Source organism: Dermacentor andersoni, chromosome 2, assembly GCF_023375885.2.
Source record: "Dermacentor andersoni chromosome 2, qqDerAnde1_hic_scaffold, whole genome shotgun sequence".
Taxonomy (NCBI): domain Eukaryota; kingdom Metazoa; phylum Arthropoda; class Arachnida; order Ixodida; family Ixodidae; genus Dermacentor; species Dermacentor andersoni.
The window spans coordinates 85,053,835-85,081,751 of record NC_092815.1 but is presented as its reverse complement, the minus strand read 5'-3'; the positions used below and the strand labels follow the sequence as shown (position 1 = coordinate 85,081,751).

Sequence of the window (27,917 nt, the reverse complement as noted above, 5' to 3'; positions counted from 1 at the left end):
CTAAACAAGAACAGGAGTAAACATGCACCACAGGACAAGCGCTGACACATTAGTCGCCAGCTTTCATTGTATGTGTGGAGCCCAGTTCTTGTTGATAAGATAAATAGCGTTTTCAGAAGAGCGCATCTGATATTGTCATTTACCTATTACGTGTGCTCGACCTGAACAGAGTCTGCGAAAGGCTGGCTTCCGTTGAGTAAAATACTGCTGACAGCCAGCACTTGTCTTGTGGTGCGTGTTTTAATTTTTGTTCTTGTTTACAGTTGCGCCGGTTTTAGCTTAGCTTGAAGACGCGCTGACTAGCCCTCACCAAGAAGAGATTAGTCGTGTCTTTAGAATTCTTCGCACGCTACCTTCAATTCTATTGCCGCTAAGTATAGCATGCAAACGCGGGATCATGGCGGCTGTGGTCGTCACACCCGCCAGGGGAAAGGGCTCAAAGAGTTTTCGCCGCCTATAGGACCATTGATCCTCAACTTCCCAAAGAACCAAGAAATGACCTGAGGCGAACGCCGTGGTCGCAAGCAGACTTCACCTAAAGTGACGACAAAGTACGGCGAAAGATCGCAAATGCGACGCGAACGGGTTGTAAAGACGTCCACGCAGCAGCGTTGATGTGGGAGCGTCTACTATTTTTTTTCCTTTTTTTTTTACTGCAGTGTTTCGCCGTCCGAAACATCGAACCAACTACACCGTGGAGCATCCGGCCTAAGCAGACAGTCTTTCCATCATGGGGGTCGCGAGCGCTATAAACCTCCACTGCGAGGGCGCGTGCGGGGGGCCAACGTGCCGTACGTGTTTTAAACCACAGATAATCGTCTGCGAACGTAACCACGGGGGCGAACGCCTCTCCCGGCTCAGGTCTTGCGCGCTTGCACGGGCGGCTGTTGCTCCCTCGCGGGTGCGGCCTTGGGGACGGCCGGTGACATGACGCGTGGCCTTGACAGATAGTCCTGGTGTCCGGGGACCGGATCGGCCATCGATGCCACCTTTATCCCTGGTCGCATCTCTCGCCCACCGGGCCCCGCCGCCCGGACAGCTCTTGCTTGTGCCGGGTGTGCCTCGCGCCGAAGCCGCGCCGGGCTACGCCGGTTGTCGCACCCTGACGAGGACCGGTCGCAGGGCGTCGAGCGCTGCATACGGCGACCACCCTCGGCCAAGAGCGGCAGCGCGCGCAGCCAGCCCCCCGTGGGACACGGTAAGCCACGCGGAGTGTGTTTGGGTTCTGCCGCGACGGCGGCGCGAAGCAACGCCCGTGTGGCGGCGGCGGGACGATGTTTTCGACCGGACGCGTAGGTTTCGGCGGCGACGCGCACTGGTTGCACGACCTCCAGCTGGGAACTGTTGACTTTTCGGGCGTCCTCATGCCCGCCGGCAAACATAGGATCTGTCCGTTCGGAAGGATTATAGCTAACACGTTCATAAGTACCGCACGGCTTCTCAATAAGTGACGTCGGTGCGGTTTTTTTTTTTTTTCGTTTTTACGATAAGTCGTAAAAATTGCGTGTTCTGAGTCGATGATTTCAGAGTGAACGTCATGCAACGTCTGCTAGATCTAACACATGAACGGTGCATGACGAATGCGGCTATCCGCTACGTTCTGTGGGGCACGATGTAATTTATAGAAGGTTCTACAGTTTTCATGAGCGACATGTATACGATAAAAGCGGTGTCCACGCAACCATCCGCCTGCCTTCGAATTCAGCAACTCTCCTCTGTCTTGTAGTGTGAGATGACAACGCAAGCTTCGTCTGATTATCTTTAGTGAAAAATAGAGTAAGAACAAAAACGCCTGATCCTGACGTACTGCATGAAAAGCACGCGACCTGGTGGACTTCCGCAATTTCTCGTCTCAGTGTGTGATGAACGAGACTTGCCTTATAGCGGTCTGCTAGGCTTAGTATAGTTTAGTTTATAAGTTCATTCAGTCCATTAGTAATCGATATGTCACCGCTGGAAAAAGCAACACGGTACCCAGCTAGCCGAAGTCCTCGTTGTTCATAACAAAAGGGCAACTGCTGAAGCATGCAGCGTAAGCGAGACAGCAACACGGGATACAGGCTTGATCTACTTTGTAATCGACAAACGATACTCAGAACGACCACTTTCACTACGCGACGTGACTAGCTGGAGGCCATCTTCGTTGCTGCCCTTGAACGGGGACCTCGGAATAAGGATCAGTATGCCAGCTGGATGCCGGCATCGTTGCGACCGGCGCAATCAGTGCGAATGCATCGTGCATCAGACCCACATCAAGCTCGTTAAGAAAGATTTACCGACGCAGAAGAAACAGTGGCCGTGCAGTCTGTCGCAAGAATTTTTACGACGGCGTATAGTTCATTTAGAATTCGTGAGACGCCAGCACTTTGTATGCTGGAAGCCAATATACCAAGGATGAATGGGCGCGGGCTTACTTGCGTCTTAGATCGCATTTGGAAGGAAAACACTGATTTAGCCGACGGTGAAGGCATGTGGGAGCGAATTAGGCTCGCCACTGGCGTTGTAAACAGTATAGCCGTGATTCATGTCAACGCGACAGCTCCGTCCACACAAGCCCTTCTGGTTAATAGTAATCAACACTGGTGTACTTCAATAACTGCATTGTTACAGATCCTTGTATATGTCACACTAATTTCGTTCCTTGCATCCGTCATGGGTATGGTGCTGCTGATGTTACATTGCCCGTTAATGCAACTGTAGCAGAAGGACCATAGTGCGTCTCACGAAACGTCATTTGTCATTGTGGTCTGTACCACTATAGCAGACTAGAGAAATGAACGCACTTGGGACACTAATATGGGAGACCTATAAAGTAAATGTTTGGCTGTAACATATACAGTGTCTGTTCTCAGGTTAGGGAGAACCATCGGTACCCGGTGTTCCGTTGCGGTCTCCCTCTCGAGTACTGAGCAAGTACAGAGATGCTCAAGTTCGGTCATTTGTTCAGAACTGGCATATTCAGCGTTACGTGCCCAGGCAGTAGCGGCATGGACGTAATGTGAAACTGAACTTTCGTCCTCGTACGTCGTGAGAAAATTTTTGAATGGGAGGAACCAAGGCACATTACTAAACAAGCGCAAGAAAACATTGACGTCCGTTTAAGCTATCGCTCGTAGCCGTATTACTGACTATGTAGCATTGAAGCAAGCCGGAACCATGCCGACGAATGTCTGCAGTTAAGTCAACTACTTGTGATGACGAAAGACCAACTCTCAGTTAAGCTGTTACTTCCTGGTGTCACGCCCTCTCTGGGCGCCGCTAGTCGTTCCTGTCAAAACTCGCGTATACGCGAACTCGGGGCAGCAGTTCTACCGTGGCGGCGGCGCGGTGACTCGCATGGCTGGCCACGCGAAATTTCCTCTCGGAATGGCCGCGCCCTTAAGCTATAGGAACACCTCGTAGAGCCTCCGTTTCACCTTTCTCGCGACGCGAACGCGCAAGAGAAAGAGAGAAAAATAAATTTAAGGTGTTAGTACTCAAAGAAGAGTGCCACTTAAGAAAGCGCTTAAGCTGGCCCAACGACAACGCCACAACGACGACGATAAAGACGGTGAAGATGACGACGACAACGTTCGGCGTCGCGGCAACTGTATGACGAAGATGGCACAATTAGTGGTGGCAGGAGACGATGACATTACCACGACGAAGGCAAGAGGACGGCGCGATGATGACGGCTGCAAAAGTGACAAGCTTGTTTGATGTCGTGACGATGATGATGATATCAAAGATGGCAACATTCATGAGGTCACTATTAATGATGACGCCAGGACTACTACTCTGAAGTTGGCCCGATGGCTCGCAGTGCGCGGACCTAGCATAAAATCCTGGCTGGGAACAAATATAGTTGAATTGCGATAGCAATTATATGGACACTCCAAGCGAATTTCCGCCGTCGTCGTCGCCATGGGGCTCCGCGCATACTTACGTGTACGTATGCTACATGCTCAACCACGCCGTATATGCGGGTTAGATCGCTAGACCATTCAATCAGTAAAGTTGTTCGCACCCGGTCTTACGTTCTCGACTAAATTATTCCACAAAATTTTTAGGATGGCAGTCCACAAATAAATGTCGCTAAACATAACGTTCATAATGTAACATATTGTCGTAAACATAACATAATGTTCTCAGACTATTAAATATTAAAAGTGCGAAACAATATCGGTGCTCAGACCTGAAAAATTATGTCATTTTACTGGCGCAACTCTTTACGGTCAGCGTAGTGGCGCCTGTGCGATGTCATTACAGGCCCTACATGGCGTGTTAAAGCTATCAAAGGTGCCAGGAATTTCGGCCCAACCGCATATGTCGCGTCCGCGTTAGTCGGACCTGTCTAATTAGAACTCCGTCCAAGAAGTGCAGAACTGCCCAAGAAGTGGAGCACTTTGGGCGAAACTCTCAATTTATTTTTATACCTACGATGGGTCTTCCAAGAAAAATTGTAATTATAAACGTAGTGATTATGCTGCGACAAGTTCCTAGAAATGTGAGGTCTCGGAAAAAAAAAGCGAATAATTTTGTGGAAGAACAGCTATTTTCTCGCTTTTTCTTCCCAGGGCATAAAAAGCAGAAAAAGAAGGGTCCTACTTTATCAAATAAAATGGAGTTCATTGATGTCTATCGTGCGAACATTAGGCTGGTGTAACTTTGTGAGTACAAACATTCAGGCGACATATCATTCCATCCACTTTGCATAAATTATTTTATCGTTATTTGATCGTAGTGGTGTGCTGCATCACCAAATTTTGTTGCTACATAGGTCATATATCCCGGAACACTGGATCCGACCTTTTGCGGTCGAAAAAATGACAAGGAGCACAGCCCCGGTAACTCTACCATTCACAATGATCCATCCCAAACAACGCTATGAAATCCTGAGGACATCCTCAACTAGGACGTACACATTAGTACGTTAGGACGTCCTCAGGACATCCCTGCATAACCCTCAAAACATACTAATCAAATTCATTTGTTCGATCTGAGCTCATGCCCAGGGCGTCCTCAGGACGGTACCTGAGAATTCATTCAGTAGGAACCTCCGCTAAAAGATCTCAAATGTATTGCGCAGTTTGCCCATAGACATATTCGTCGGTATGCAGAACAGAATTTGCTGTTGTGTCAACTTAGTACTAGAGTTCACGTGAGCTGAAAGATGAGCAGGTATGTGCAGCATTTTTGAGTAGCAACTCTGCGTTTGCGTTTCTTGGCATCAAAGCAAGTGCACCATCCTATAGTCGTTGCATCCGAGTTTCTATCATGGTGGAACAAAGCACGCACTCCTGCCCTCCGGTATATTTAGTAGTAATGCTTCCAGTAGCTGTTCTCTGCAAAGGAACTGCTTGACTTGGTTTTATTCTCAATCTGACAAGGAAGGTGTGAGACCGGGCTAGATGGTAATCCATAATGTGCACAGCGGGACAGCAGACAAATGATGGGAAGTCACGACGGAGACAAGCGCTGACTGCGACTTTGGGCGAAGAGCAAGGGTACGTCTGACGAAGTCGGGTAAGATGACGTCATCTTCGTGGTGGATCTGTCCTGGATACCCTCTGTTTTCCGGTGGGTGGGTAACTCCTTCGGTTTTGCAAGATATCGAAGATGGTTTCTACATCTAAACGTAAAAAAATTTTTGATTGCGACATATAATTTAATCAACTAGATTTTATATCAAGCGGATACTTTTATTCTTACAGGTGCAATGAAAAATCTGTTATATTAAGTAGTGTTAGAACATCAATAATGCCTTATGAATGGCAAAAAAATTATTATTTTTTTTTACGGCGAGGGGGACACTTAGTAAGGCAGAAATGACGCAAAAACTAAATCTGGGTGGTGGCCCTACATTAAAGTTCCCCACTGTGCCTCGTCAAAGATGTCATGGGTTTCAATAGCATATGCATGGATCTATGGTTAACTTCTTTTCATTAACGAATGACTACATTGCGTACTGAAGTAACCGGCTCAACCAAATAGAAAGTTTTGAGACCTCATCTGAATCCAAAATGGCCCAAATACGAGAGTAAAAATTTTGAATTCGTGAGGTCCCGTACAAGCACTGTGGTTTCGACGAAAAATTCACTGAAGAAAGTTTGGTCTTTAGTTCTTAAATTATTTAGATATATTTTTATCACGCAAGAAGGCGCCACTGTCAAGGATAAGCGTATTGAGCGCAGGTTTTGCAAAGCTTAATGCGCGCCGAGATCTGCGCAGTGATTCGAACAGCTTGGTGCAGCAGTGCCTTAAGTTTTGAAAACACGCCGCTATATGTACTAACGCCTAGTGTTCATTTTACTTTCCGTGGTGCTACGAAATGTCAGAATATTTTTTTTATGTGTTTCCGGAAATTTTGTGTTGTTTTTCTCAAGCCTTTCAAATTTCCGGAAATTTCGCATCACCATTTCCACAAAAACTGGCCGCTCAATAAATACTTTAGCTATAACGAAAAAGAAGAAAAGGGAGACGAAAGAAGGAAGTAAAAAAAAAGTGGAAGAAAGTTCCAAGGAGTCAGCAGTGAAAACAACAAAAAGTATTATCCGCGTGAACCGCTGTAAGAAGGCGCCACTGTCAAGGATAAGCGTATTGAGCGCAGGTTTTGCAAAGCTTAATGCCCGCCGAGATCTGCGCAGTGATTCGAACGGCTTGCTGCAGCAGTGCCTAGCCGGCCATGCTCCGGCCATGCTCTACTTTATGAAGATGTTGCACCTGCGAGGTCTCAATTTTAAACGAGTGAGCATTTCTACGCCTACCCAACGAGGAAACCCGCCCGTCTGTCCGTCCGTCACGCAAGACGAATCGCTATAAAGAAATTAATGTATAAAACAAAATAAATTTGAAAGGAAAGACGCTGGCGGTGGTGAGTTTCGAATCTACGAACCCACGCTCAGAAGCCGAGTGTCTCAGAAGCGGAGTGGTTTCTACGACCTACGCTCGCAGTAGCTGAATGTACCTGAGCCATATGAACGTGTTGTACCGGCGGTACAAAACAAATGACAACGGAGAACAGTTCCTATGAAGGCTTTGTTGAACGATTTGGTCATCGAGAAATAAAAACTGTCACTAGGAGTCGTCTTGGAGCATTATAGACATCAGGAAAATTACGTTTTTGCGAAAATTTAATGCTAAACACGCCACATCCCGGTGCGTTTTGATGGTCGCGGGATGGGCCTTTCGTTGGGACATTCCTCCGCCGACCGAAATGCCGCCGACCTCTGAGGTCTTATGAGCTACACGTCGCGCAACACAGACAGATAAGCAGTGAATGAGTTGATAAGGAGTGAGGAGAGGTTGTATGGGTCTCATTACGGTCGATAATAATTCGACGCGGGTGGATAAGATGCTAAAAAGCGATAAGGGCTTGTAATTGGCGGAGCAATTCTGATAAGGTTAATAAGAACCGATAAGGGTCGGGTCAAGTCCGATAATGTTGATAAAGACCGATAAGAGTTGATAAGGATCGGATAATGTTCGATAAGGTTAAGGATAGATACGGGTTGGTAAGGCTAGTGTGGAGTCCGATAAGGGTGATAACAAGCGATAAGGGTTGATAAGGGTCCGATCTAGTCCGATAAGGTTGATACTGACCGATGAGGCTGATAAGTATTTATACTGATCGGATCAAGTTTCACAACATTGATAGTGACACCAGGCTATGTGGAGATGAGCAAGTGGCATAACGCTTACGCAAACTTGGACAACTCCAGGAGGTGTTCCTGCATGACTTTTTTTTAACCTAAACCGGCGCTTGCGACAAGCAACATCTCACACGGTCACTATCGTACCTTCGCGTAAAAGGTTACTCAAGGGTTGGCTGCGTGGCGCTTGATTCAGAGTCAGTCGCATTAAGCTCCAGGCCCTTCTGGAATAATGAGAGGACGAAGCTCATTCCGTGATCCCGATCTTTACCGTATTTCAAGCGACATCGCTGTCATCCCTTCAGTAATACGGTGAACAGGATTCGCTAGCTTTAGGCCACAACAGTTCGACGAGGCGCACAGACGACGTACCTGTATGACACAGAATGACGCCCGCATCAGCTCATAGCACAGATGGCAATTTGCATCATTTGCGTGGAAAGCTGTCGTGCGTGTTTGTTCCACGGCAGCATTTCAGTCGGCGGGGTTGCGCTGTAGCCAGGGCGCCCACTGCGATAGCCAGGCAACAATACGCCCCGAAAGTTTTCGCTAATTTCATGAGTGAGATCGACTATATCGCAAGGATTTTTGCGCTAGAGTGGTTGGGTGGGTGTTCCACTATTTAGTGACATAGTTTTGTGCTTGGGCGTTCTTGCAATCAGTCCCCACACTAACGCAGCCGGCTTAGATTCGCTTTCGTCTAAGCAGAGAGAGGTACTGTTGTCACAACTTCAATGCAGATTACACTTTTGTCCACATCAGCAGGCCTTGAATGTGTAGACAGGCTGGCGCCTGATGAGGAGTGCCTTGATGAGCGAGCCAAAGGCGAGGAAGGTCCGCTAGGGCGGCCCTATGATGACAGAAATGAGAACTACCAGCGAAGGCTGGTCGCCGGACCTGTAACCACGATTATAAGAAGAGCTGGCACAGGGATCGACCTCTTCGCCTGTCAATCAAAGCTCTTTGCTTCCTGCCCCTGAGAGAAAATTGTGAAGCTCTGCCGCAGTATAAAAATTATTGCAGAAAAGCCAGCTTTACGTCGTAACCCATAAGCCGTTTGGGTGGAGAGCCGCGTAAACGGTAAGCCGTAAACATATGAAACAAAAAAAATGAAACTGAAGAATGGCAAAAATAAAAGAAGTGTATACAATGGTGGGTGGGCGGGTAGGAATGGAATATTAAGCGTGTCATTTGCGTTTTGTGAACAGGTTTGCCGTACGGACATCGAAACGTCAATTTAGTCGTTTGTTTGGTCAGTCACAAGATTTATAATTGCTATACAAGTATAGCACGTTGTGCGCTTTGACTCAGTTAGAGTCATTCCGTGTGCAGTATTCTAAAAACGAAAATGGAAAATGAAGAACAATAGAAATTCTGCTGTTTGCGTTCCTTCTACAATTTAAAGCGTGACAAAGTTTCCGTTCCCGGGTGGGAAGATAAGTCTGGAGTCGGTCTTCGCTCTGAGTTAAACCGTAGCAGGCTTAAAAAAAAAAAAAGAGGGGGGGATTGGGACCTTAGCAAGGGAGCTCCTATATAGATACATGAAAACGAATAAATCGTTTTCTTCAGAAACCACTGCACCGATCTTGATAACGTTTGTTTTACTTTTTTTTAAAGAAAAGAACATACATTGACTACAGGAAGCATATTTCTTATTTACGCCGTCAATTTTTTTAATGCTTTAAGTTCTAAAAATTGAAAATTGAGTATAAAGTTTGCGACTCTGTAACACAACAATAAAAAAAACGATGTCATATTTCTGTAAGCTCCACCTAATAATACATCTAAAGCGGATAAAATTGATGTATTATACACCACTCTTAACTATACCACTGATTTGTGAGTAGGACTTTTTCAAAACCCTTGTAAACATTGTAACGATTTTACATGTGCTCTGATTCCATATATCAAATTTGTCATCTTTAGACGATCTAAAAGATGCAGCTTACAGAACTTCGATATCTCTTTTTAATGCAGATTTACGGATTTGTAAACTTTTTGCTTCAACATTTTTTTACGTACTAATTTTCAAAAATTTTTATAAACAATTGCAAGTCTGGAATCAAGATTCGAATCTTGATTCCAGAATCAAGATTCGAATCTTGATTCCAGATTCCAGTCAACATAATTTAGCTTTCTCTCTATAACACACCAAATTTCATTCAAATTGGTCATGTGCTTGTTCCTTAAGATCTTTGTTCCTTGTTGCTCTGAACCGTTGATGTAAAGACGTGTGCGCTGCGGCTACCCCAATCGATCGTACATCTACCCGTCTTGTTCATTTGCAGCATCACCAGCGGTAGCAACAGGAACAGCGCCAGTATCTGCGGCGGAAAATACGCACCGGTGCCGGAATGGGGTTGGCTGTCCCACTGGCGGTCACCCTGACGGCGGTCCTGCTCATCGCACCATCAGTCCAGGCACAGCGTCGCGGTACGGCAGTCCAACGGACACAATCTCGTCGCCTAGCACTTCATATATACCAGGTGTATCTGCGAAGACTGCAAGTGATTTTTAAACATGACCTGTGGCAGATATATAATATAATTCGAGTCCTTGAGCTGGTATACCCTAAGAGGCGGGCATGACTTGGACAAGAAATCGAAATGCATAACAGACGAATTAACGAAAATTCACCAATGAAGTTTTTGAACTAATTAGCTTACGACAAATGTTGCAATTTAAAAAATTGTATGCAGGGAGGTCGCAAGGAACATCCACTTGAAAATAATTATGCGGATGACATCATTTTCGAGATATGCCCCGTCAAACTTGCAGCAAATTTGACGTTTTGAAAGCACCATTTTACATACATAAGTACGAAACTGGATCGACACCGCCAATGTATTTCTTCTCAAAGTCCGGGAACTAACATCTCGAAACTGGTGTCAACCTGAGAATTGCCTTGCGATACCCCTGGATACAATTGGTAAATTGCAATGTGTGCCGCAAGGTAATTAATTAAAAGCTTACTTAGTAATTTATTTTCTTAGTGGAATATACATTTCGACTTCTCGCGCAGATAATGTCCGCCGGTTTAAGCGATGCAGCTCACGGATTAGAATTGTAATATTTGCCACACGTGATTTTTAACGCCCCGTGTCGAAGAAAATTCGGTGTCGGCAAAAGGATTTTCGAACCAACCATACCAAGGCCCTCCATGTGGTGCAAGGAACTTACTGAACCAAATGTATTTCTCAAGCTAAAATACGTAGAAAAATCGTAAAGTACGACTTACACACACCTTGCTGGTGAAGCAGCGCACTGACGCGGACACGGTGAGGACACACAAGAAAAGGCAGTGCCAGCTGGAAGCAGAGAGTGTCGTCTTTTCTTGTGCGTCTTCACCGCGTCCGTGTCAGTGCGCTGCTTCAGCAGCAAGGTATGATGACTAATCACCAACTAGCCCAACTTTCCACATGTCTTACACACAATTTACAGACATGATAGCTCTCGGATTTTACTTTGAATATACAAGAAAACATAATTCTGTTACGCGAAAACCCAAACAAACCCATTTTCCGGCGTTTCTACAATTCAAATACCACTGACAGCGTCCGCCATTTGCGCGCGCCTGCGCGTGCCTATCACGGGGTTTACGCAGTGGCGCACCCGCTTCCTTGAAACACTTCCAGATGGCGCTCGCCTCCACCGCATCGCGGCCCACGCAAGAGGCCGCGTTTCTACCAGGAAGCCCGCGTTAATGCATAGCGTTTGTCGCGAGCGTTTCACGGTGGTCATTACGGTTACATACGCTGCAGTTGCCGGGAAGCGTGAGAAGCAGTCAGGGATCTTTAAATTCTATCGCGTTCCACTCTTAAAGGCGAAGCTTAAGAGGAAGCTTTAGCTCGGGTGCTCCTATCTAAATACAAGAAAAAGGAGAAGTAGTTTTTCTCGGCAACCACTGCACCAAATTTGACGATGTTTGTTGCATTTAAAAGAAAAACTTAAGATATAGTGACTGTTGCTTTCAAATTTTTATTTAGGTTGTCAATTTTTAAATAAAAATTTGCAAAAATAGAAAATTTCCAGAAATCGAAACTATCAAGTTTAAAAGTCTGTAACTCAGCAAGGAAAAATAATATCACAATTCTGTGGATTGCATATGATAGTACATCTAAAGCGGACAAAATTGATATGTTATGCATGAATGTAAAAAGAAATCAGTAATATGGAAATTCAGCTTTTGCAGGGCCCTTCTACACATTGTAACAAATCCAGGTAAGATATTGTTACGGAGATGTTGGAAGTATAGAAAGAGTGTATTTACAATATATATATACAAAATGAGTCGGAGTAGTTAAGATGGCTGACCACCAACAACGCGCAGCAGCCAACGTTCCGCGATCTTCTTCTTCCTCTCTCTTCTTTCATCCTCGCGTAACAATGTAAATGAACACATCGAATTTGTCCGCCTTGAATGATCAAATGGATGCCGTTTACAGAATCTCGATATCTGTTCTTGATGCGGAGCTATTAATTTATAAACTTCGTGCGCTTATTTTTTTCGAACTTCCGAACTCTTTAAAATTCTTTTAACAAAATTCAGGCCTTAAATCGAAATTCCGCTTCCAACAGTCATTAGAATTTAACTGTCTCTCTCAAATGCGACAAATTTCTCTAACCCCCGGTCCAGGGGTTATCTCAGAAAAGCGTTTTTGCGTTTTACATGTATTTGAACAGGCCGCATCGGGATTGGGCCCGAGCTAAAGCTTCCTCTTAAGCGTCCTCCAAAATTTTCAAGATCACTTAATATCTTCGCATAAGCATCCGGTATAGACAGAACAATGTGCGACAAACCCGCTGAAGGCCATCTTATTAAATGCCAGATTACAGTCAGCGCGTTGGCGAGCACGAGTTATTTACGTGGAAATATCTGGCGAGCACAACGAGGAAACACGTTTGCAGGCCCCTAGACGTTGAGCAAACAGTCATAACTGTTTTACGGTATCAAGAAACTATTAAACAGAAAAGCAGGCCGTAATAAAAACCCCAACGCAAATACAATATAATTATTTATATTAATTATTTATTGCATCACGTTATTGCGAATAGTGCAAGAAGTTTCTTTTTTTTTTTAATTCGTGATTTTGCTAAACCGGTTCATGACAAATTCCACTTGCCAATGTGCAGCAACACATTTTTATGCTTCACAGATGAAAGAATAGGTTCGTTTTATTGATTCAGTGCGAGATATCGTGCTTTGTTATCGCTGCATTATTACCGCGTATACGCTTAATTTCAATATACATGCAGAACATCATACTTGTAGACGAAAAGGCTATGTCGTCTTATTAGCAGAGCTAAAAAAACTGCACCATATTGACCAGTAGAATTCACAGACCGTGTACAAGACATCGAATCGCCAAATGCGGAACCTAATTATGTACGAATCAAGACTAGAAAATTTTACGAGTGAGCGTGCCCGTGAAGCCAAGTGTGGGTTTTTTGGCCAGCTATGTTCATCTTTGCATAGGAGCTAACTTTTATTATCTCCTTGACCATTGTTGGTGGGCTCTTTTTATTTTTTCACCTGCGAGTTGAGGCAGCTTATTATATGCAGAATGACGAGAACAGCACTTACGTTGTTCTGCCGCATTGTGGGAGTGGCGGTCAACTTCTGGCATAACTTAAAATAAGCATTTCTTAAACTTAACCAATACACTGTCAGACGTTGATTTTCCTTGTTCCGTTGATTTTCCTTGTTTTCGTTACCCTTTGGCTGAGTTAAACTGAGAGTTGATGTGAAAGCTGAGTTTATCATTTTTTCACAATGGCAAAAAAAGTAAGTAAGCAAGCAAGCAAGCAAGAAAGAAAGACAGACAGAAAGAAAGAAAGAAAGAAAGAAAGAAAGAAAGAAAGAAAGAAAGAAAGAAAGAAAGAAAGAAACGCATTCACGCTTGTGGGGAGCACACGCGCCCATCTTCCCCCGCGCCGTCGCGTCGAGAGCCGGCATAGACAGGGGAGAGCCGCACGCAGAGTGGAACCCCCACACGCTTGAATCTAGTCACAAAATGTCGCAACAGCGCATGTTTCCGTCTATACATTTCCGGCGTCCGACGTACTGTTATATGTAGCAGTACACGCCATTATAAACAAATCTATGAAACATCCCATGCTTCGCAGGCGTCTACAACGAGATACCGGACATAGCCAACAGGACGCTGCCGCCCGATGTGGAGCCACTCGAGAGCAAGCTGGGATTCGCCTGCTTTTACCCCAGGTACCTGCGGGGGTAAACGGGAGCAGGCGAGGGCTCGAAATACAGTCGCTAGGTGGCGACCGGTGGATAGCGGATTACCCTACTCTCAGGGAAAGCTAACTGAACGTTACCAGTCTGAATGCGTGACGTTAAGGTCGTCTTACACGATACCGATGTGTACAAATCAATCAATCTATCAGGGGATACACCGAGTACGTGCCCCTCCCCCGAAATTTTGCGTACTATATACAGTACGTGCCCAACCCCCCTACCCCCCCCCCCCCCATCCCATCTCCTGGCAAGTGCCGTTCACTCCCCATCCTCCGAAAAGAATTTCCTGGCTACGCCACTGCTTGTTGGTACTACCAATAGTACGAGAGATCAGATAATTTCTGATAACCAGTCGTACGAAATACCGGAGCTATTTTTGCGTACGTAAGATCGGACGATCTGCCCTGCGACATATTGGATATATTTTTACGCCCACGTGGCTGCGAAATATATATGTGCCCGTAGAGGCCATCCAATGCGTTCTACGACCGGTAGTACCAAGACTTTCAAAAAGTTTCGGACAGGCATTCGCTGCCCAGTCCAAAGAGCCATCTTTTAGATGTGAAGAAAGGGGGTTAACCGAGGGGCCCGATTTTTATTAGTCATATCATAAGGAGCCAACAAACACTGACACCAAGGACAACATAGGGGAAATTACTTGCGCTTAATAAATGAAATAAACAAATGATAAATTAGTGGAAATGAAAGTGGATGAAAAAACAACTTGCCGCAGGTGGGGAACGATCCCACAGCGAAGGTTGTGGGATCGCTCCCCACCTGCGGCAAGTTGTTTATTTCATCCACTTTCATTTCCATTAATTTATCGTTTCTTTATTTCATTTATTAGGCACAAGTAAGTTTCCCCTATGTTGTCCTTGGTGTCAGTGTTTGCTGGCTTCTTATGATCTTTCAGACGTGTCGTCTGACAGATATGGGACGGTTTTTGACGCACGCTCGCTCGCCTCGACTCGCGCGCAGCGACCCCCCCGTGGCCGGTCCGAGCGCGTACCACGGCAACCGTCCGCTGGGCGCCCGCTCCGTGGTTCCGCACGGGGGCCTGGTGCGCTTCCACTGCTCGGTGCAGCAGTACTACCAGCTGGTGGGGCCCGAGGCAGTGCTCTGCATCGACGGCGCCTTCAACGAGACCCTGCCCACGTGCGAGAGGGCCTTCCTCGGTGAGCAGCTCCTCTCTCTCGATCGCCGTGACATACGGGCTCGTCAAATGTTCGGCTTTTCCTCTCTGGTAGCAATCTAATTCCCTTATGGGATGAGAACAAAACAAAGTGTATTGAGTAAATCACCCTGTTCGAGACAATAAAATTCACGTTCTGAGAGACACTGTCAAATGCTGTGACCACGCAGGGAGAAGTGGTGCAGCAATCTTTTTATTCGGCATATGCGACACGAGATATTTAAAAACGATAAGGTATTCTATACTTTTCTTTCTGTAAATTTTGTTGCAGATGCGACTAACAACAGATGTTCACGAATACTTGAGTACAGTTTGCAGGCATTTATGATATCTATAAACGATCGTGGGACTCGCGTACAGCGTTAGGGATGCTTCTTGCATGACATTTCACGGGCCTTTTACTACATATAAGACATAACAGTGGATTGCCTTTGTAGCATTGCTTTCATTACAACGGTGCGGTTCCTTTTCCTGTGTGGTTGTCTGGTGCAGATGAGTAGCTCGGCAAGTGCCTTGAAACTCGGTGGTACGAACTGTCTGCGGTGCACAACAGAACCTTTTACTCTATATCGCAGTACTGCGGGTATGGCAACGCCCATAAGGAGACGCCATCTTGTTTGGAACCGACGGAATACGCGGGAGCTGGCGCCAAATTCAAATCGTTTGTTCACGCTATTCACTTAACGCTTTGTTTCACCTTTCAGATTCCGCTTTGTACCAGCAGACATATACAAGAACGAGCAAATAAAAGAGCAAATAATTTCCTGTTAGTTTTCATAAAGTTGACAGGAAACATTTACAGGTCAACATGCGTACGCCTTTGCAAGAATTCCAAAGGCTCTTTATAATCATTTCCTGAAATCCATTGTCCTTTGTCCTTTGTCATTGCAACAATACAAAGCACGGCACCCTAACGTCTGTCATTGTCCACGGAGCTTCTTATACTGGCCAAGATGACGTACCTTAAAACAAGCATTACGACGAGAAAAAACAACGCGACTTCACACGTATATACCCTTCCGCCGCATCACGAAATCCAGCCACCTGTATAGCCTATGCAACTCGAACTGCTTAGATTTCTGCATTTGAACAAAGTAGTTCTATTCTTCGCCTGACACTGCAACAGGCTAAGAGTTCTCTCATGCACATTTAGTGAGGACTCTAAAACGGATAAGACACCGTACCTTTCGTTCTTTTGAATTTGGAAGAACTTTCGTAGCGTTTTGCATCACTGGGAGCAACCATGGCTTCTGGCGCTTATGGTTGAGTCTGAGATACACGGCGAGGCACGAAACTGCCGATAGCACTTCATACAAAAAACAACGTCGTCTGAGCTAGATTCACGCGACGTACCAAATACAGCGGACGAGCATTACGTTCTAGTTCCTATAGTAAGATTTGAGCTTTTGCTTTTAAACGTAACAAAACTCATCAATTTTAGTGCAGTAGCTGCCGAAAAAACAATTCATCCGTTTCCATGCGTACAGATGGGAGCCCCCAAGCTAAAGCTTCCACTAAACTGTAGATTACAACAAACGAATGGAATCGAAGGAAAGGAATCTTTAAACTATACCAACCTTTGTTTGTACACAGCGATGGTTTGCCTTACAGCTGGGAGATATCAAAACTGACCTCACAAGAAAGTCCAGAAAGGGGGCACGCTATTTCACAGGCAAAAGCCGACAGCAGAGCGGCTGAGAGGCCTCGGGACAAAATGAATAAATTGACATATATTTGGCGGTATTTGAGCGTTCATTTCTCAGTGCCTTATCACGCCGTGGCAAGCAACCCATCTTCGACTGCCTTTATATTGGTTGAGTGCAAAAACGAATAAGTGACACGATTTCATTGCCAAGGCGAGCGGCCCAAGTTCCAGCGAGCAGCTGTTGCGCCTACAAACGACTAACAAACACTTCATCGTCGATAACGCGAGCTTCATTCTACATCGTATACAGGGTTATGTTTCCAATGTAGCTCTCAATATTGGTACGTACCTGACGACTGGGTATGAAAATTATAGGGAGGACCTGTATAAAATAAAATAAAATAAAATAAAATTTTATTTTTCTAGGTAATGCCACTGAATGGTCATTTCGGGCTAAAAACGTACATAAGAAGCTTAAGTGCGGCCTAAAAGACCTTACATGTCAGTATGATGGAACTATTTACACAACGAAATTTATCTAAACACTGTAACGGTTTACATAAAAACTCGTAAAATATATTCTAATAGATCACATTGAATACTGTGAAATAGCAGCGACAATAACATTCAAATATCACAGCTGAGTACAATACGACCTAAACTGCCGCTTATTTAAATCATTTGTGTCTTTACATCGATTTAGAACAGTGCTTCTCAAAGTGTGGGTCTTGACCGCCAAATGGGGTCATGATCTTCTTTTTTGAGGATGTCATGGAGGGTATATATATATATATATATATATATATATATATATATATATATATATAGAACATTGATGCCTTCAGGTAGAATGTGTGGGTTTATTGACCCAGTTGCCTTATGGGGTTTATTGGCCAGTTGATGTACGTTGGAGGCGAGAAAGAGCAGTATTGTATAGTGGACGAGGATTACATTATATGGCATCGCATAGAAACTGTTCTTGGCATGGCGGCGGTAAGCTTGCGTGCAATTTTCTCGTGAAAACAGCGTCGGCGGCACAAAGGAGACGTACCTCACAATGATGATGATAAGCCTCAAACTTGGAACATGTCCACAATAAAAGATCTGCCGGGAATAAGGTGGTTGGTGAAAAACAATGTCGAAAGCACCGACAACGTCAATGCCAACAGCGACGACGCCCCGACACCATCACGTTGTTTAAACATTATCTCACAGGATTCACAGCCGCCAATTAAATGCACTATATAGCAAAACTGCAAATGTGAAGAGAAAATGAAATCGCTCAAATCCTGTAGGTGGCACTACGTTATTTCAATCGTGATATCAGTTGCAGTATAGAAGTTTCCGGCCTCAGAATTGATTACTCTCCACGCGGGAACATAACGACGAGTCATCGTGCCTAAAAAACTTGCAGATGCACAGCAACTGCCCCTTCACTGACAATATTGATATAATCTCTTCTTCACTATCTTTTTTTAAAAGTTAAAATGACAGAGTTCGAAAATTAAGCTAGTTAATTATGATTATTAGTTAATGTACTATACATATTCCTCTACCATACTCGCTTTAATTTTACAAAGGCAATATTTAGCTTTCTCTATTACGGCCCGATTCATGGCCCCCGGTAGTGGGTTGCGCATATCACGTATAGGATCAATCAACCAGCCAACTTTCTGTTGCCGTGGCACTCGACAGAACAAAACTGGTCGGTTAGTACTCGACAGAGCCACATTTCAAGATAACTTGTTGATATCGCAGCACGTTTAATCGGTTCTAGGATCGTTATCTAATAGGTTATCTACGTACTATTAAACATATAGCTCATCAATCACAGCAGACGCGAAAACTTTGTTCAAGCCTCTTATCCCAGAAGTGATCAAATCTGTCTTCATAAAAATACAATCAGAAATTACATTTCCACTTCTGAGTAGACGAATAATCAAATTAAAATAATTGACACCAGGGCTAATCACACCCGTTCTTTTCCCTTTCAACTTTTCCCTCCCTAACCCTCGTCACGCGTAGGATAGCCAAAGAAGTGGTTCACGGTATGGTTAGTATGGTTACCCTTCTTATTCTTCCATCTTTTCTGGTGTTGAAATTTCAGCGCGACAACTAGACCTACTCCATCGTCGTGTCGTGTGGTCTCTACCGTCTCCTTTCAGAAACAAGAAGCCTGGTTTAAACGCTGATACGATGGGACGATCGCGAACGAACGCGTGAATGGAACAGGTTTCGCGTCTTTCTGAAGTAGCCACGACGGCGAAACTTACTCGCGTTCGTGTTCGGCCCGGCACACGCGACAGCATTGCGGCCAGCACGCCGCGGTGCCGGAGGGTGCGCATTGGAGGCAGTGCGGCGAAGCTCAGCCAATACTCAATACTGATCGGGGGTAGTAACTCCATGGACTTCCGAAATCAGCGAGCCTTCCTTAGTCCTGCATTTGTTTATTTTTCGCCGTTTGCAGCGCACTGTAGCGGCGGGCAGACGGGTAAAGACGCGTCAGTACACTGCTACACGGCGTATATGCGCTCGTGCTTCATTTGCAGAGCGACGACTGGTGACAAGCGTGAAGGGCGACTACGTTCTGGGACCCGGCGGCCTGTACGTGGTGCCGCCTGATGCGCCGGTCGAGATCACCTGCCGCCGCACCATGGGCGGAGGAGGCGGAAGGCCTACTTGGCAGTGGGACGCAAACCTGGACGTCTTCGTCAAGGGTAAGCGGCACCGCCACGGTTTCCTACGCTGTTCTTGCGTCGCCGATATCGACCACGACGGAAATACGTCACGGTTCAGGAGAACGGACAGAGGAAAGGCACGGAGGTAAACCATCGGGCCATGCCCCGTTGGCTACACCGCAATGGAGAGTATAGGCGAGCAGAGTGAGGGGGAGGTGGGTGAGTAAACGAAGAGACAAGGAAAAAACGTAATGCGGGCTCAAACGCACTCGCATAAGTGCCTGATTGCAATGCAGTTCAAGCAGTCATACAACTGTTCAAGCATTAGGCCAAGGTTCCAAAACCCTTTGCTCCGTAACATGGTCAGCCGACCAGCTCGCGTATATAGGCTCGAGAAAAGATGTTCGGTCACCGACCGAAGGGGCAGCTAAGAGTTTCAATTCATTTCATTTATTTACTCTCAGTGTTAATGACATTACAGAGAGCAGTAGGTAATATGGTGTAATTACATCACGTGAGAAGAAATAGTCTTTAGAGTTGTTGTCGATGTCGGAGGCGAAGTCGGCGGAATGATGGTTCCAGTCCACGCTTGTGGTTGGCACAAAAGGATGGAAATACACATTAGTACGACAATCAGGCACATCAGCTTTGTACAGGTGGTCGTGAGTAAAAAGAAGGAGCTGAATTTCGCAATAATTATTTATCCTAAAGCCGCATTTATGTGCGCAGAAGGAAGAATTGGCCTCAAGAAAATCAACAACGTGACAGTAAATTACATGCTCCATGCATAAGATTACACGTTATGCTTGTTAATGAAATTGGTCTATAATTGTTAGGAGCATGTACGTTACCAGTTATCTTTGTTATTGTACCTGTCCAGCTTGGATAAGGAAATGAGGCTATCAAAAACATGCTAGTCCCCTTCTGCCATAACTTTCCGTACTTTACCCTTCTGTTCTTCACCAGGAGGGCGCGTGAGTTTGCGCTTGCGACATTTTTCTCGATGAGGGGCCTCCCGAACTTCATGTCTGTTGACTCATGAATCGCCCGTTCACAGAGAGCACCTTCTTCACGGCCCCGACGTCGACGATCCGGATGAATCCCGTGGACGGAAGCCATGGACTGTTCATCTGCTCGGACGGCAATGAAGAAGTGATGCTCTCCCTCGAAGCCCGAGGTGCGCACACTTTTTCAATCGCTTTCTGTTAGCTTTATAGTATATATGATTGTAATCTTTGCTATCATGTTAGCTAGCGGAAAAATGGAGCTCGAGTCCGTCTTGCTTTCACAGCGAAACCTAGCCCATGTCCCCTTGTCGGTACGTGAGCGAGAGGAATATAAGCGGATTCGAGGGGCTCGATATTTTGTTTTTGGTAGTCAACCGTACGAAGAAACATACAATGAAGCCAGATAAAGCATAGGGAAATTTGAATTTGTTTAATTGAAATATAGAAATGTTAAAAGAGAAGGAAATAAAAAAGTTGACGAACAAATAACTTTCCGCAGGTGGGCAAGCCAAACGTGGCGTTATTGTATACCGTCTCGTGGGTATACGTGTTATTTCTAATAAACAACATCAACGCACGGCACGCTGACGCATCACCTCAACACATTTTGCTCCGTGCCGCTCGAATGTGCGCCCCGCCCCCACTGGCTTCATGGTCGATTATCATCATAACCATAATGTGTGTCAGCAATCGGAGTCAGCGGCCGCGCATAGTCTCAGTTTGCTGTGCACAGGATTAAGAGTATTCGAACAGTGGACCTTCGCCGAAAAGCGGCGCGCACGATCCTTTAAACATCACGCAACAAGCTTCGGCTCGACAGACAGACAGACAACGAACTTTATTTGATCCTGAGGAGCTACTGTCAGGACCCCCTAACGGGAGGCCATTGTAGCCGCTGGCCGCGCCCACGTAGAGAACAGAACGCCGTGACGCTCCGCTCTTTCCTGGGCCCTCTGGATAGCCTGGGCTTGCTTTCGGAGTATACCGTGCTTCTGATGGCCTCCTCCCATTCGGCTTCGCAGGAGAGGAGGTCGTTAGGCAACGCGGGACATCGCCAGAGCGTGTGAGCCATAGAGCAAAAGGTTTCACTGCAGTCGGGACAGCTAGGGTCCACATCCGAGTACATCTTACTGAGGAATCCCCGTGACGGGAAAGATCCCGTCTGCAACTGACTCAGTAGAGGTCAGTAGCTGACTGACCTCTACTGAGCTTCGGGTGAGGCAGAGGATAAATTCTCCGACCAAGTTGGTAATGTTTAGTAATTTCATTAAATGTGAGAAGTGGATCGTTCTGCTGAGTCCCTTCCTGCCCCTCCTGAGCCTCCAAACCGTCGCGGCGCACGGTCGTGTGCCAGCTCGTCGAGGCTCGAGTGACAAAGAAATCATATAATATACAGTGCAGTGCGGACAAAGAATAAAGATGTTTTCTTCTTTCCCACCAGGCAAAATAATTCGCGAGCATGGGTGGCCATTGCGTGGTGCACACATATTATATATAGTCACGTAACGAAATAGTTGATTACACGCTTTAGGAAACATATCGCGAATGAGTGATAAAGGCCAGTAGCTGCTAACGTCATGTCCATTTGTCAGAAATATCCTTACGCAACCGCCATATATCCGTCTTGAAAATTGGCTAGGTGGTCAAAAGTGAATACGGAGACCTTCAGAGTGGGGTATCTCTTTGCGATTGTACTTTGGTGCAAAATACACACACGCACAATTCCGTATGGGAAGCGATTCGCAGGGATGCATATGTGCGCACGCTGTAACGCATGAAAGTGTGAGTGTTACACAAGTTCTTTGGGAAAATAAGAGTAGATGCAAAGGTGCGTATCACATCAAGAAAAGGGGATGCTATACTGTTTACTGGTGTCTTTTCGAATATGTTTCCATTATAATTAAATAGATAGATAGATAGATAGATAGATAGATAGATAGATAGATAGATAGATAGATAGATAGATAGATAGATAGATAGATAGATAGATAGATAGATAGATAGATAGATAGATAGATAGATAGATAGATAGATAGATAGATAGATAGATAGATAGATAGATAGATAGATAGATAGATAGATAGATAGATAGATAGATAGATTACAAACATCAGTGCATCATAACCTGCCATCTTCTTTGTGTGTGCCAATACCTTACACCAAAGGCCACATAATTGATAAAAAAGTGAGACAAGTCCACCAGCAGGTATTTATCGTCTCTCATAGTCCCCTGCAAAGTTTTGGGACATTGACCTTCGTCAATTGTCTAGTTCCCTGCGTTTTAGAAGTGGCCGTGCAGCCCTATAAAATGAAAGTGCAAAGAGGCCGTTTCTACACACACACACACTGACGCCTTGTTGCGCTTGCCACCTCCTACTCAGGTGACCGGTGCCCTCGCCCCCCGCTGGACCGGAATCTGCTCATGCGATCCAACACGCTCCGGGCCGAGTTCGCGTGTAGCCGAGGCCTCCTGCTGGGCCCGCTGAGCGTTCGCTGCCAGAGCTTCCGGCGCTGGGACCTGGACCCTCCCACGTGCTTCGTGGCCGAAGGCTGCCCCTCGTCGGTGCAGGGCGGACAGCAGGGACCCCGCTTTCCCTGCGTGGTGCCCGAGCTGGCGACTGCGGTCGAGGCGTTTGCCGGCAACCGTCGCGTCGTGTCGGGCGACGCCGTGGCGCCGGGCGAGTCGATACGCTTCCACTGCGCGCCCGTGGGAGGCTTCAAGCTGTTGGGCGAACCGCAACTGTCCTGCGTTGACGGTCGCTGGAGTGATAAGCCTCCGGTCTGCGGCGTCAGCAGCCGTAAGTCACCCTTACCTTGACGGCGGAGTTGCGACCTAAGGCCATACATTTATTTAATTATAACATCTTGGCTTGCGGCATACCCGGGTGCTTAAGTGAAAGCGTGCAGGTCCTCGGTGTGCAATAATTTATGTACTACTTCGTAGAACTTATTGTCCATTAGCCAACGCATATAAGTGCATTTCTGATCAGTTAACAGCTTGAACATTCACTACTCTCTCTCATGTGGCCGTATTTTGTAAAGATCTATTTCGTTTCCGTCCACAGTCGTTAGCCGTGACGCCACCGAGCCGGAGTTATCACTTGTGTTGGCGAATAAGAAATGAGTGGAAATGAAACGGAACCTGATATGTTTTTACAACACGCAGAACCAAAAGTGTACGTGTGCTGTATACTTGAGAATGTAAAGGAAGGAATTGTTTTTCACCCGAATATAACGAAAATAGAAAGGAAACCCATTCGGGGTTTTTAGAAAGAAAGCTTCGCAGTTGCGGAAAAATTTATCCTGGTCCTAGAGGGCGAATTGTTTTCTCAACTGCGGAGCTTTGTTCGTGAGAAACCCCGAATGGGTTTCCCTTGTACTTTAGTGCTACGCGTGAGTGGGCAACAATTTTCCCTTTCCATGCCCCCTCCTGCATCTTTCGGGATTCCGCAGAATTGACTTACCAGACTTAAGAACAAGCCCTCAATCGATATTTAAAGAACACACACACACACACAAGACACGTCAACTTATGGATAGAGCAACAGGGTTCTAAGCAGTGACGTAATGGGCGAAAATGTTCCGTGTTCCTGGCGCAGCGCACACCCTGTCGGTGACGCTCAACTTCCCGCACGCCCTCGCCCCGGGCGGTGTGGTGCATGTGCTGCCGTACACGGAAGTCAACATGGTATGCACCAGCAACGACCCGGGACTGCCGCCCCCGTGGACCATGGAGGCTGAAGTCAACGCCACAGCCACCGGTACATGACACGTCACGTGCGCTCGCTAAACAATGGCGGCCACGCCCTCACGCGGCGGTTGCTTATACACAGCAAAACCTGCTCAATGCGTGCCACGTAAAAGTGTTTTTCCGAGCGTGGAAGAAGCCAGTCAATGTACACGCGATACTGCCGCGCGATTGGCCGCTCGAGGCACTTTGCGTGCATTTGCGGGCTGCTTTCCCGCTCGGAAAAACACTCTTATGTAGCACGTATTGAGCAACAGAAAGCTGCATCGGGAATTTGTCATGTTGCTCTACAATTTTTTTCATTCACACTTCTAATCTAGTTATAATATTTTAGAAATTGATTAATTAATTAAGAATAATTGTATAATTAGGCAGGATGAACAAAATAATAATGAGTATCTCCAAGCGATAGCGACCAACATTACCTCGGTTCTATCCAGCTACGTGGCATTTGCATACTTTTAAACTCTGGCTGAAGCTGGGACACCTGTGTACTCTCAATGTGATGACTCTGGATAAAGCGGTACGTGCCTTCAGATTAGTAACACACTAAACATTACCAAGTTTGGAAGCGATCTATGTTTGGAAGGGGTAGCAAAGAAACATGAGTTACTGATAATTATACACCACGGGAGGAAACGCGGCCAGGCTTCCGCATGTGCTGCAGGCAATTCGCGGCAGCTGCAGTCGCTCTGCTTCCCGCGCATATATGCCAAGCACGTACGGTGTTACACGCGCGCACATAACAGCTGCTCGAATGCGCGCGTGCAGAGAACCCCGGCTACCGGCATTCGACGAGCCACCTGCGGTTCACGGCGCCGCAAGCGGGCCTCGAAGGGAGCTTCACGTGTCGATCGCACCCGCACAGCGGCTGGGCCGAGTCGCGCACCGTCCACGTGCGCGTCAGGGGTGAGTGCGCGGCGCGAGCTGGATGCCTTCCTGTGGCAGTACGGCCTTCTATAAGTGCACTGCAATGGCAGTGAAGAGAGAGGTCATTCATTTTAAACAGCGCCAAAAAGCACACACACACACACGGACAAGGAAGAGCACAGGACCAGCGCTGTGCCAACATCTTTATTGAAGCCCGCACGAATATATGCTATTCGCAGCGGGCTGAAAGAGAGAAAGGAAGAAAGGGAGTGCGAGTCATCGTCAATCAACTCCTATACTGCGCATGGGTCAAACGTAAAACTATACAAATGTAAAGTACACAATATGCACACAACAGAAACCGAATAGCTTCTAAGGAACTTAGGTTCCTTATTGCAAAGAGCTCTGGTCCTGTGCCCTTCCTTGTCCGCTTTTTTTTTTTTTTTACGCTGTTTAAAAGGAAAGACCCATACCAACTAGCTCGCACCCAAACCCTTCTAAGAGAAAGATACAGGGGCGGAGCCTTTGAGCATGTGTTACTGCGCCAAATGTTCCGGCAGAGTTTGACAGCACCTTTGGTTTCTGGGGGTCCACATGCGACAGTTTCGCATTTGCCCGAACGCGGGAGAAAAAGCAGGCAAAAGAAAAAGGAAAATGTAGCACTCATTGGTGTATTCTGTCTTAATTTGCTGCTGTAAATAAGTGTCCTTTTTTTTTTTATTCCTTCTCAGCGTAAATCAACTGGAATGAAAATTAGGTACATCTTCAGGAGCGCTCTTGCTCCCGTGCGCCTTGCATGCCTCGCTTTCCACTAAAATTGTCCACAAGTACAGTGCACGAATAAAAAAAGAAAAAAAAAAGAAGGAAAAACCAGGTCTCGGCCTTGGATGCTTTCATATTCGTAACTGCATGCCCCGCGAAAGCAATTATGGGTAGTTACAAAACACCAGAGTCAGACAAACTCACTTGATGAAAAAAAAAATTGGTTCGTCTCTTAAAAAAGTTATTTTTCTCATCCGTGACTAACATACGTGTTACGTAAAACAGAGTCGTACTGCCATCAGAACTGAGAGTCGGGCGAGTTGGCGCAGTTCCATCTTAAAGAAAAAGTGCGCGAAAAAGACGTAGACGAGAAAAGAGTTCTCCTTTCAGCATAGTCTTGTACTTATTCTGTTTCTTTGGAAATAAACTGTTAGTTGCGAGTAGCGCCGGTGTTTGTCGTTTCTCTTTTCTCGTCTACGTCTTTTTCGCGCACTTTTTTTGTTAAGATCGATCATATCGCCATCCCGCAGAAACTTCAAAAGCATGCAGTGATTAATTTAAAATATTAAATTGTAGGGTTTTACGTGCCAAAACCACTTTCTGATTATGAGGCACGCCGTAGTGGGGGACTCCGGAAATTTCGACCACCTGGGGTTCTTTAACGTGCACCTAAATCTAAGTACACGGGTGTTTTCGCATTTCGCCCCCATCGAAATGCGGCCGCCGTGGCCGGGATTCGATCCCGCGCCCTCGTGCTCAGCAGCCCAACACCATAGCCACTGAGCAACCACGGCGGGTCATGCAGTGACCGGTCATCGCAATTCGCTAGCCGATCCCAGCGTCCTGCCGTCCTTCACGTCAGGTCGTCACTCAATTGTTCCTGGGCGAAGAGCCTATGAAACCATGCCAGATAAGCCAAACTAGGAGATTCTCCACACTTTACATCGTCGCAATCAGGGCCCTTCGCAGGCAAATTATGCACGTTGCCTAAATTGTTCACGCCGCCGCACACGTGTGTCGCGATGCTCGGCGGCGAATTCCTGACGTCGCCGCGCGGTGTGCCATCTCGCAGAGCGCATGTGTCCCGTGCTGACGCCCCCGCGTGGACTGCGCATGCGCGCCAACTTCGACATGGCCGTGTTCGAGTGTGAACCTCCCGGACAGTTGGTAGGCTCCCCGCTGCTCCAGTGTCAGCCCTTCGGGGACTGGGACTATTCGATTCCCCAGTGCCTACGGCCAGGACGAGTCGAAGACTGCCCCGTGCCCATCCAACGTGAGTGTGTGTCCACATGCCGTTGTTGCTGCGATGGGAAAGGGTGCATGGCGCTTCGAAGCTATACAGCGTTGCTAAAGCATAACTATGTCGTAACATTGCTACATTCTTAATTTCGTTGCGCACTGGTACCTCTGTTTTAACATAACTGTTAAAAAAAATTCCGCTTATACAGTGACCCTAAACTGTGTCTGTTATAAAATGCTACCGACTGAAACGCTTGGAATCCGTGTGTGGCGTACGCAAATGCAGGGCCCCGAGGAGGTGTCAAAGATCCGGCCGGCGTAGGTGGAGACGAGGAGGCGGATGTCGGAATGGGAGGCGGCGTCAGTGGAGTGACCTGGCCTGACGATGCCGAGGGAGGAGAGCCACCGGCCACGCCAGAGGACAGTCCGCCGCTGCGAAGTCGGAATGCGTTCGTGGCGCCCTTCCTTTCGCGCCTGCGCCCAGCAATGCTGCGCCCGCTGTAGAATCCGCTCGCACAAACGTCCCCATAAAGAAAGCAGTTCAAGACACCCCACAGGTTGGGTTATATTATCCGTGTCTCGTGAAATGGGCCGCAAGGAGCGCCACATGGCAGTACGCTTCCGAAGGACAGTTTCGTTTTTGCAGATTCGTAGTATCATATTATTGCGAAGCAATACTACTTTAGGTCGCACTTCAGCCGTTCCGTGGCGAGGTGGTGGTAGGCACCATTGACCTTCAGCGTGACCTCGCTGCGTGACGTCACACCACGTGACCTAGAGTGACGTCACACCAGCTGTGTAAAAACGGGGCCCCATCTCACGCCGTCGCGAGGCGAGGCGGTAGCCACTAACGGCGGCCTAACTCCGGCTCCTCTCACCAGGGGCGCTACGG

At 46.6% G+C, this 27,917-nt stretch overlaps 1 protein-coding gene across 1 annotated transcript; it reads left to right on the top strand.

Moving 5' to 3' along the window:
• The first annotated feature begins 259 nt into the window (after window positions 1–259).
• Window positions 260–27,596, top strand: LOC126541985 (complement receptor type 2-like). The gene is made up of 11 exons (XM_050188952.3): window positions 260–1,198; window positions 9,920–10,064; window positions 13,758–13,854; window positions 14,863–15,059; window positions 19,271–19,438; window positions 20,457–20,576; window positions 22,788–23,204; window positions 24,006–24,167; window positions 24,926–25,063; window positions 26,859–27,059; window positions 27,312–27,596. Exons 2-11 carry the CDS (start codon window positions 9,986–9,988, stop codon window positions 27,527–27,529), a joined length of 1,797 nt encoding a protein of 598 aa, XP_050044909.1. The 5' UTR covers window positions 260–1,198; window positions 9,920–9,985; the 3' UTR covers window positions 27,530–27,596.
• The last annotated feature ends 321 nt before the right edge of the window (window positions 27,597–27,917 follow it).

Excerpts from the sequence above, each read along its gene's own strand:
- LOC126541985 (XM_050188952.3), top strand. The coding sequence starts at position 9,986 with ATGGGGTTGGCTGTCCCACTGGCGGTCACCCTGACGGCGGTCCTGCTC. Across the intron at positions 10,065-13,757 it reads AGTCCAGGCACAGCGTCGCG|GCGTCTACAACGAGATACCG; the intron begins GTACGGCAGTCC and ends CATGCTTCGCAG. Across the intron at positions 13,855-14,862 it reads TTCGCCTGCTTTTACCCCAG|CGACCCCCCCGTGGCCGGTC; the intron begins GTACCTGCGGGG and ends ACTCGCGCGCAG.